The sequence below is a fragment of the Pimephales promelas genome, chromosome 5 (genome assembly GCF_988280905.1).
Source record: "Pimephales promelas chromosome 5, fPimPro1.hap1.1, whole genome shotgun sequence".
NCBI lineage: Eukaryota > Metazoa > Chordata > Actinopteri > Cypriniformes > Leuciscidae > Pimephales > Pimephales promelas.
The window spans coordinates 19,835,897-19,846,782 of NC_142773.1; the positions used below are offsets into that span (position 1 = coordinate 19,835,897).

At 36.3% G+C, this 10,886-nt stretch overlaps 1 protein-coding gene across 5 annotated transcripts in view; it reads right to left on the reverse strand.

Annotated features, from left to right (window-relative positions):
• Positions 1–10,503, reverse strand: part of yeats2 (YEATS domain containing 2) — a 45,874-nt gene extending 35,371 nt beyond the window's left edge. For 2 of the 5 annotated variants that reach the window (XM_039694923.2, XM_039694921.2), the window contains exons 1-6: positions 6,141–6,273; positions 5,600–5,717; positions 5,401–5,498; positions 4,573–4,665; positions 2,700–2,927; positions 1,468–1,580 (exon numbers count right to left, since the gene is read on the reverse strand). In XM_039694923.2, the coding sequence (XP_039550857.2) occupies positions 1,468–1,580; positions 2,700–2,927; positions 4,573–4,665; positions 5,401–5,498; positions 5,600–5,699 (632 nt within the window). In that variant the 5' untranslated portion in view covers positions 5,700–5,717; positions 6,141–6,273. Of the gene's footprint in view, positions 1–1,467; positions 1,581–2,699; positions 2,928–4,572; positions 4,666–5,400; positions 5,499–5,599; positions 5,718–5,819; positions 6,096–6,140; positions 6,274–10,018; positions 10,155–10,344 lie in introns of those variants that run through there. The other 3 variants (XM_089131083.1, XM_089131084.1, XM_039694922.2) reach the window with 3 other exon arrangements.
• Between the last annotated feature and the right edge of the window lie 383 nt (positions 10,504–10,886).

Genomic DNA, 10,886 nt, shown 5'->3' on the forward strand with positions numbered 1-10,886 from the left:
ATCAGTAGTCTAAAAATTAAACTCAAAAAGTAGCATACATACAAGCTTTCACTTATTGTTTGGATCAGGGTTGTTCACATCAATGAATTAGAAAAGAAGAAGAAAAAAAACAGTATGAACTTCTCAGCAACTATAGTCAAACATTTTGAATATTTTAAAATACTTAACACTTTCCTTCGAGCTTCATTAGGTAGAAGTTTTGCCATGTATTTATTCAGTAGCAGGAATGATAAAAAGTCAATTAATTTTTTTTTATTTTCAGCTCAGCATGCATTGTGTAATTTCAGAAACCTGCCTGTGATTTGTACACTTCATTTTACGTTACTCAGAAAAGAACGCATCTGCTAAACACATAAATGTAGACTGTAGAGCTGTTTAGAGAGATGAACAGCTTGAGACGGAGTGTTTTCAGCACACTGGCCCTGAAGTAAACAGTCTCATAAAGATCTTTAGTAGCTCTGCAGGCAGAAGAAAAATGAGCTTATATCCTTGCTCATATGCAGACACACACACTTGTGTCTCTCTCACGTGCTCTGAATGAATTTTATGAGGTAAACGAGGTAGACGAGGACTGTGTGATAATGCAGAATAAATTAGGTTAGATCGCTGCCTAGGGAAAGCTTTGCTTTTTGCCACATAGATGATTATTGGGTTCCGGAAAAATAATACTGAGATTTTCCAGAGAAAGTTATGCATTTAAAAATGAATACAAGCTCAGATAAATAAACATTGTTTCTCATTAAAGTATTTATCCACATAATCAATGGCTAGCATTCATTCAGGACCTTTTTTTTTTCTTTTTTCTTTTTTGACAGAGGAACAAGAAAAGGATGGTTTGAAAAAACACATGACATTCTTCTTAATTTATCAATCACTCTTTTCCATGAGATCTCAATGAATTAAGACTGTAGCTTCTCACTACAGATGTAGTGATAAACATTCAAAGTCTTCCGAAGCCATAAAGGGATTTTTTAAACAAACACCATTTTTTACAGGCGTATTTTGCCTTGGTATGATTAAGACACTTTAGATATTTCTCCTTTTTTATTCCAAAGAAGAAAGAAAGACATTCATATTCAAACATGATATGAAAATATAATGATTACGGAATGTTCCTTTTTGGGTGAACTATCCCTTTAAGGTTGCACTGCAGAGCCGAGAATAAAGCGTCCTACTCAAGGGCACACCAGAATTGTTCAGAGAAAGAGCAGAAACATCAGTGAACATCCCAGAGGTGCTAAATCAAAACTCTCTAGTGCACAAGTGCAATAACAAAGTTTTAGGCCTTTAGCCCTCTGGTTGTTGGGATAAAGATGATCTACACTACAAATGATTTTTTTTTAATCATACAGGGTTCACACTAGTGCGAAAGACATCAAGCTAATCTAGTAAAATCAAAATTGGTAATATGAAGCACTCTGATCTATCCATGAAATAAGGGCAAGGAGACAAATAAAAGCTACATACTTGGATACGTTGCCCACAACAATGGTTTTCTTCATGTAGAGTCGAGAAGCCTCCTCTCCTGTAGTATGGTAAGTCACATGCTGCTCTAAGGATAATGGCACACCAAATGTGTCCTACACATGGGCAAGTAATAAAAAATTGTTACTGTCAAGTAATACAGACATGTATTAAAAAGTTTTAGTAACACTTTACTTAAAGTCTTTATGCAGAATACATTCTAAAAGTTTTTAATGCATTAATTATGCCTTGCTTGTAACTTTGCCAACCATACTTTTTTTTACTAGCAACACTATAGCCCCTCACTAAAAAATTTTAGGAGCACGAACTGAAAAATTAGGGGCACACCTTAAATCGACCTGCAATGCAGTTATTCACATTTAGAGCTTTAAAGTGCTTGAAAGTCAGTGAATTTCACTCTCTAAAAGGTTGAACAAGCCCTGAAATTAATAATGTAAAAACATTCGAATATTTCTGCCACAATACCATGGTTACAGTTATCGTTACTACATTAAATCCATGGTGAATGTTAGTGATTTGTGGACTGGAAAGCATGGTTTCCACTTCAGCCCTGTTTGATCTGATATGGCATATAACAGAAAATTCTGCAATGAATTCAATTTTTCACTGGATCTGCCAGTGCTGTGCTGTAAAGGTGTTGCATGATCAAAGATCGGCCCACGATTGGCGCAGCTCAAACGAGTAGCATTTCATTTCGTTTTGTTTGATATTTCTCATTTGCAACATAAATGGGAGGTCTTATCAGTTGGGCAACATGGTGGTCGCACCAGTGCGGTGCGGTCTCTAACAAAATTAGTCGCACCGGCAGGAAAAACGGTCACAGTCTGGAGCCCTGTTATGGTCTCATGAATATTATTTAGAAAATATAATGCATTAAAAACTTTGCCAAACTGTGCCAACTTCAGATGTAACAAGGACGTTAGAAAAATGTAACAAAATAATGCGTTTTAACTCTGGCTAATTCATTTTGAAAATATACAATGTATTATCTAACATACATTTTGAATTGAATTAGGTCTATGATACATTTGGGTAAGGTTCAATGGGAATCACCCATGGCCTCCCCTGTGGAAATAGGCCTGCCACCACAGCTGGAAAAAATCCTAGAGGAAACACTGTATTTTACTTCTAATAAAATGGGGGTTTGCAGCATTATTACTACATTCTGAAAACCTATTAAAGCCTTATGTTCTAATAGTGTGTGGGCCACTAACCTTTCCTGTGTTTCTGCCGGGTCGTCGTTCACGTGGAGCCCCGTCCTCTCTCCCGCTGTCTGTCTCTCTCTCCCCAGCTTCCCCATGCTGGCTGAGGGACTCGGTCTCAGACTGGACCTGTGATGGCGTCTCTGAATTCTGGTTCAGTGGAGACGAGGAGCGGGAGGGGGAATCCAGGAAGCGCTTTATGGCAGGGTGGTTAAGAACAGATGGGTCACTCTTAGTGGCCTGGAAGCAAATGAAATCAGTGATCAACTGTTTGGGCTTAAAGGAGCTTTCAACAAAGGATCAACAAAACCGGATGTTTATTCATGTAGAATGAGAAAAAACAGACATTTTCTGTTATGTTTTTTCACATTAACAGAGCAAACTTTTTGTGGCTTTAGTTCCAGCAGTATTTAATCAAATTTACAATGATGGAAAAAAAAAATATATATATATATATATATAAATATATATATATATATAAAACTGCCTGCTTGTTCATCAAGTAAAGTACGAGTTTCTACTCATTTCAATTGAGAATACTATCTCAGCATCCCTTTATGAGCACTGTTTATTCATATCACACATTAAAGCTAAGCTTTTAAAAACACACAATGTTCATTTAGGCTCTACGCTCACAGAGTCCCACACCAATATTTTAAAGATTAATAAAAGATGAATCACTGTCTGGCCATATGAGATTTCAGTATGGACCTAAAAGTTAGGATCATGATTTTTCGGAAGTATTAGAGAACGCAGAGTGTATTTATCAGCACCGTTTGTTGTTTGCTTTTGACATCTGATAGAGCATTTGGACCCGGAAACAGTCTGCGTGATGTCAGACTTAAAGGGTCAAGACTTTTACTCAACTGTCTTTTCATTTTAAACTATCTTATTCCCTTAACTAAGACGAGTTAATACCACAGCAAATACTTGGGGGCACTTCGACTTGGCGCAGTAATATACTAGTACTAAAGTATATATACTAAAGTAATATACTAATATACTAAAACTAGTGAAAAATCCTCTCACCAGCCCTCGCTCCCTCTCCAGAGCAATGATATTACTGCGGCGACATATGCGCCGAAGCACTTGATATGGCATTCCGCCATACATTATAGTTATCCACTTTACACGCTTAGAAAAGCACAATGTTTAATTTTGTATCACCATTCTTGGTCAAGTTACACTATTCGTGTAACTGTATTTAAATAGGGAAAACATGGAGGTGTTTGGTCGCTTCTCTGCTTGGATCCTAATGAATGAACTGGGCTATCAAAGTGTCTCACGAACCACAGCGATTGAGGTTTTTTTTTTTTTTGGCAGAGTTTTACAGAATCATGGGTACGTTTTTCCAACAGGAATTCCACTGTAGAATTACTTCAGGCTGATTTAACAAAAGCATGCATCATCGAATAACAACCTCATCACTCATAATAGGTCGGTCTTTAAATGTTTAAAAATTATTGTTCAAAATCAATTCCCTTATGAAAAAAATAAATGGGATTTTTACTTTGTTTCAATCTATAAACCTTATGCACCAGAGAAATGTGGGCGCTGTCATCTTTAGAATATTGTCTTTGAACTTCCTTTTTTGTGGTCGCTCTGTATATTTCTATGGCATCGCTGTCGTTGAGTAATTAGCTGAAGTGGATTTACTTATTGTAGAGTTAAGAAAAGTTATCATGAGCATTGTAATGTTTATCATAAGCATTATAAAGCAGATGTCTTAACAAATGTCGAACAGGAATTTTTTTACAAGCAGTTCATTCATTCCTATGCAAGATCGCTGTGAAAATACAGACCGGAAGTCAAAATACAATGAGCGCAGCACTGAAAAGGGGCGGGGCTACTTAAGGTCTATAGACAAAATGTATCCACACATTACCTCAGGGACTTTAGGTTGGCCAGCATTTGCATAATAGTTTGCAACAATGCAAGCTCTGAGCTTGTCCATCATTCTCCTGGCCTCATTCAGCCTCTGAAGAAGAAAAAAACAGATGAAAATAATAACATTATTAATGGTAACATCAAAGTAAATTTTTTTTCTGATTTATTTATGGGGATTTATATATTTATTACAATTTTATATTCTTATTAAAATATATTTTTGTCCATACAAGCAAATCATCTCACTAAACACTTATTTCAACCACAAACAAAATATATTTCATAACCTTATGAGGAGTCATCACATCACTTTTAGACTCTTTTGACCTAAAGCAGCTGCTTTAACTAACACGTTTTACTAACAATCACAGCTAATGTGTGAACTTCAGTCCTTTCTTTGAAGCCTGCAAAAGTTTATATTTAAATACTAAAATCTGGAATACATTACACAACTTTTTCCAAGATTTTTGTCCAGACTTGCAGTCGGGAAGATTACAGACACCAGTTGCTGAATGTCAGAGCATGCAATTGTATAATGGCTAGTGTTTTAAAATTAGTTTTTTCCAGTTTTAAAAGTTGTGCAGTGTACTCCAAGTATTTATATAGACTTAAAAAAAATATTGACGTAGTGACGTAGTTATTCACATAAACATACCCATAAGTGAATGTAGTTTCTCAGTACTTTTTACACCCCTCATTAAAAAGTACATTTGGCCTAACAAAGTACTGCTAGCTTAGAAATAAGATAAAATTCTGTCCTGAAATCCAGTCCACATAATTTTGAGACATACTGTAAAGAACAAGTGAGTGTTGGACAGACGATTACCTGCCCGATGACCTCGATCTCATGCTCTTTATTCTTCATCTCAAGAGAAAACTGATCCTTGATGATGGCATCAATCTTCAGCACAGCAGCATCACGGGCTTTGAAAAAAAGTCAAACAAGCAGATAAAAAAAAACTTAGTTCACTATTAAGTAAACCACTGTGTTATACTTTACATCACTGTTAGGAAACTAGACTTACCATTCTGCTCCACCACTTTGCTCCTCTTGTTCTCCTGCACTTGAGTGATGTCCTCATAGTCAGGATCTTTGTCCTCTATTTTCCTTTTCACCCCAGACATGATCACTCATTGGCTGGACTGCAGAAAAAGTATACAAGAAGACAAATAAACAAAAACTAACTTATTCTACAGACACACAGGGGTTGTGTCTCAAAACTTAACGTTAGCTGCCTAACGTACTTGATTTCTTGTGATTCCCAAAAATGCGTCCTGGGTAGGCAACTTACTAGGTTTTGAGACACAGACCTAGTATCTAAGCATGATACAAGTGTCATTATATTTCCTTGACAAACTGCTATTAGTTGTTGCTGAGGTTTAAGAATACGATAAACTGAAAGAAAACGCAGCTAATCTGACACACACACACTAAGCTAAATAAAACAACAGCTTTTTAAGCAGTTATGGCAAAACTCTCATCACTGACACTTTACTAAACTGAGCAAAATGTGACGTAAACACGCACAAAAGTTGTAGGTGTGTTTAATTACACGTTAAACCTACGCTGAATGTGATGGTGAGATGTTTTAAAGGTGATGTGTTTAGCCGTTAGCTTCTCTTGGTCTCGCGCACAATAAAATCTCGCGCGGACACACGAGCTCGTGCAGGGCGCGTTCACGTTCAGGAAAGAGCGTAGCGAGCGCGCGGCCTGCAGATGTTTTCAAAAAGGGTCGAAAGCAAGGAGTGCTTGGAGGTCCTTGTTTAGAGAAAAACTGTAAAATAAATAAATACATAAATAATGCCTTCAATAACATGTTAATAGGAAACAAATGTAAATTGAAACAAACTAAATATTTTGCAAATAGTATGTTTACATATAGGCTACTATAAATTTTTAACAATAAAAATTGAGTCTTTCTACAAGAAACTATTTAGATGGCCTTTAAGTTTCAGGGTAAGGGACCCTTGCATGAGTAGGCTATAATAATATCTGGGTGTACGAAACATCTAAAAGGTTGAAAATCCCTAAGCATTATTGTATTGAACCTGTACCTGCGCAAAGAACTAAAATCCCCCAATATGTATATATTTTTTAACTCTGCATTAACAATTAGAGTTAAAACAGCAACAATAGCTTTACACACTGACTACAACTTAACATCCTACATTTAGACTTTAGCCCCAGATTAGTGTTTGTGCCAGAAAATAGATTTATTTTTTTGTTGGTGGTGGATGCCCCTAATACATTCAAGAAGAGTAAGGCCATGCTATACCCGAGCCTGACCAAAGGGTGGCGCTGAAAACCACATTTGCATCAACATCTCACCAAGAGTTAAAGGGATAGTTTACTTTTAAATTAATTTTTGGTATGTTTTAGCTTACCTCAAGGGCATCCAAGCTGTATGTGTCTTTCTTTCTGCAGTAGTTTCAATTTTGATATTTTTAGTTAAAACTAAACAGTCATATAATGGAGGTCTATGGTGACCACCTATGGCCTATGGACTTCTCTGTGCATGCTCTTTGAGGTGGTGACCATAGACCTTCATTATATGACTGACAGACAAGAACGGTTTGACCTAAAAATATCAAAATTGAAACTACTGCGGAAACAAATACACTTACATCTTGGATGCGCTTGAGGTAAGCTAAAACATACCAAAAAATAATTTCAAAGTATCTCTTTAATAATGGGATCCGCCAATGCATGTTTTAAACAGCAAAAACCACAGATCTTATGAAATGCATTTTCATTTTTTTGTAACTTCTCATGCATGTCCGCATTATACTTCCAGCTTACATGTTAAAAATATCACATTTTTCATATTTATCATACCATGTCATGTCCACTTATTTGCATTTTCACATTCAAGCCCTTTTCCCTGTTTCTTACACCTGAGTCAGTCATCCGTTCCAAACATTACATTAACACATCATCACTGGGGGCCATTCATCCCCTGAGGGCCTTTACATTGACAGAAAAATGAAGACCTGAACATTGCACAGGTTTTGAAGTCGCGTGCTTGTTGCCAGGAATGTGATCCTTAATGTCTTCTCATTTCCTTTCACAAACAACAACTTGTTGGCAAGTTTCATTCATCACACCAGAGCAAACAAAGTCAATTTCATTTAAGTTTATTTAGATTTAACAAAGGGAGACTTTTAACAATGGCAATTGTCTCAGGGCACATATAGCAAAACAATCAGAAAGCTAAAAATCAACAGTGTCAAGAAAAAATAAAGAAGAGACCTTGAGAGGAATCAGTGCTCAAAGGAAAGTCTTTCTTTCTGTTCTGCCCTTTCGCTGACAATAAAATAATAAGGTTTTAGAGGTCAACTTCAATAAGGAGAGCTGTCTCAGTGCTGAAAATATGAAAATATGTTATAATTGTTTATTTTTAAATACCAGTACTCTCCACTTTTTACAATATTTAAATACATTCTGTGTATTTCCTCTCAAAATTAGCACAGAAAATGCAAAAAATGTCTGGACCTAGGCATGAGCTGAGACATGTACAGGGCAAACTGTTTGGAGTGTTGACCAGCTGTAAAGTTTGTCATGTGGGCGACTGTCCATATGCTACCGAATTTAACAAATGCCAGGTATTAGGTAAGAAAACTGTAAGCTCACTGGTTATAGAGTAACAAATAAATCCCTGAACTTCATTTTTATAGGCTATTTTTAGTTTTCATGTTAATTATTTATCAGCTTCATCAGCTTTCAATTAACAAATGTTTTAGTAGTTTAATTAGATCTTTGAACCTGACTTGCCTTGAGTATGAGGAATATGGCACATATAACTTAGAAATCCTTTCATAGGAATTTCCATAGAATCCTGAAGATTGCAAATATATGTGTTTCCTTTCCTCATGCCTGAAGAATGAATGAGTAGTACAAACACAGAGCACTCCAAACGTTCTTCATGCTTAAGATATAATTATGAAAATATAATGACAACATACAGCAAATATGGTGCCTAAAGCACTTATGCAGTTTTACAATTTATTTGGAAAATGTAAACATAAAATATAAATGTTAAATACAAAAAAGATTGAAATCTGTCAAATAAACAGTGTCCAGTGCATGTTCACTTGAAATGGTAGTCCTTTCCTCTGAAAAGCAGAGACGGAGATTGCACTTCTTGCAGAGCGTATTCAAATATCCGTTTCTGTAGTGTCTGCAGCACCCTCTCATTCTGAAATGAAGATAATAGTTATAAAAAGAGTTATACAGGAACCATTTCAAGCAATAATTTATTAATTTAAAATTATTCAAATCTGATCTAAACAAAAAAATATAACAAATAACACATTTAGATATTGTGAATATATACATTATATTTCTGTAAGTATTTCTCCTGTATGTGAACATTTGAGAAGTGCAATGCCTGCATGTAATGTGCAAAGTGCACATGCTATATTGACTACCATTCTATCCCAACGTTGTAAAATTACAACAAAGACATAAGCTAAAAATCTAATTTGATGAATGCATTCCACAATAACCAAGTATTTACATAAGCTAGATATTTTAACCATGAAAAAAATATATATATTTTTGGGATTTTACTTACTTCAGTGTTGAGATATCCAGTCCAATGAAACAAGGAGATGTGCTTCCAGTAAAGAGTTCATGACCTTATGCCAAGACCTACGTATATTCACATTTACTATCCAAGACTAAACAAAAGGACCCATTAGCTATGTAAATGTGGTCTTTAAAAAAAAACTAATTTGCAGATGTGTTTTTTAGAAGAGCTAAAAGTGATGTTGTAATTTTACTACCACGGGTCTTACAGGGTTAAAGGGGTGGTAAAGTATGATTACACTTGTCTAACTTTAGTTAGTGTGAAATGTTGCTGTTTGAACATAAGCAACATTAAAAAAGTTACAATACTCAAAGTTCAAAGCAAAGGAAGATATTTGTTTTTAAAGAAATCGTTTTAAGGACTACAACAAACGGCTGGTAGGGACTACACAAGCTTCCTCCCGGGTTAGTGACATCACCAACCCTAAAATGTACATAAACCCCGCCCCCGGGAACACACATGGTGCGTTCTATTATGGCCAACGAACCGACTCGGACCTCGGATTTGACGTCACGTCCACACTTCAAGGGTTCTATTTGTTTTGCGCGTCCGAGTCGGAGAAAAAAATGGACGCCACCCGGAAAGCTGTTATTATGGTAGCACTGGCCGAGTACCAGGCACTTACATTAAAAAATATATATATTATGACTACACCTTATTAAAACGCAGCCATTTGAACTTGCAAATGTTCACTTTATTAATGTTTTTCATGTTAATCTTCTGTTAGCAACGCTAGCAACGTCAGTAATTGCACTCACAACAACCGATTCCAGGGGACGCAGTAATACGAGTGATTAAAACCGTCATTTAAAATACCAAAGCGGTTCAAAAACAATGAAAACAATTCATTCTTACAAGTCACAGGGCGCAGCCATCTTGAATTCCGAAACGGAATTCTTGCTCGGTGTCCTCACGGTTGTCCGACGTCCGAGAGGAGAAATCCGAGGAAAGGGGGCGTGTTGCTAGGCAACGTCTGTCGTCCGATTCGGATCTCCGAGACGGACAGGATGAATAATAGAACGCACCAACAGTCCATGGTGAGAAGAGGAAAAATCAACTCAAACTTTAGCATCCATCTTTTCAGATGGATAGAAAGTCACTCTGTGTGCAGATTATCATGACAAAATATGCTAACTGAAGATAGCTAACTTCACATCAACAACATAAATTCGTCAACTAACCATTCAGAGACGTCTTGTTGCATTCTACATGTTGTCACTTCTTCTTGAGTCTCTCCATCTTGACTCTTTTTTAACATTAAAGGCAGAACAGTTTCTGTTATTTTAGTCAGTGTATGTGAGGTAATCGCAGCTGCTGCTAACTCATACGAGCTCTTGAAACCCCGCTCTTTGCAGCAGCTCATTTGCATTTAAAGGGCCAGACACAAAACGGTGTGTTTTTGCATACCCTAAAAAAGTGACAACTTTAACATGCTATATAAAAAATATCTGTGGGGTATTTTGTGCTAAAACTTCTCACACACACACACACTCTCTAGGGACATCAGAAATGTCTTTTACATCTTGTGAAAATGGCATTTTACCACCCCTGGTATGGTATGGTAAGGTGAATGTTTTTGGTCTTGGCAGACTAGATCTGAAATTGACGTATTAGCACCGAAAATGTACATATTACCACCTAAAATGTACATATTAGCTCATGAAATTGACATATTACCACCTAAAATGGACATATTATCTCCTGAAATGGACTTATTAGCACC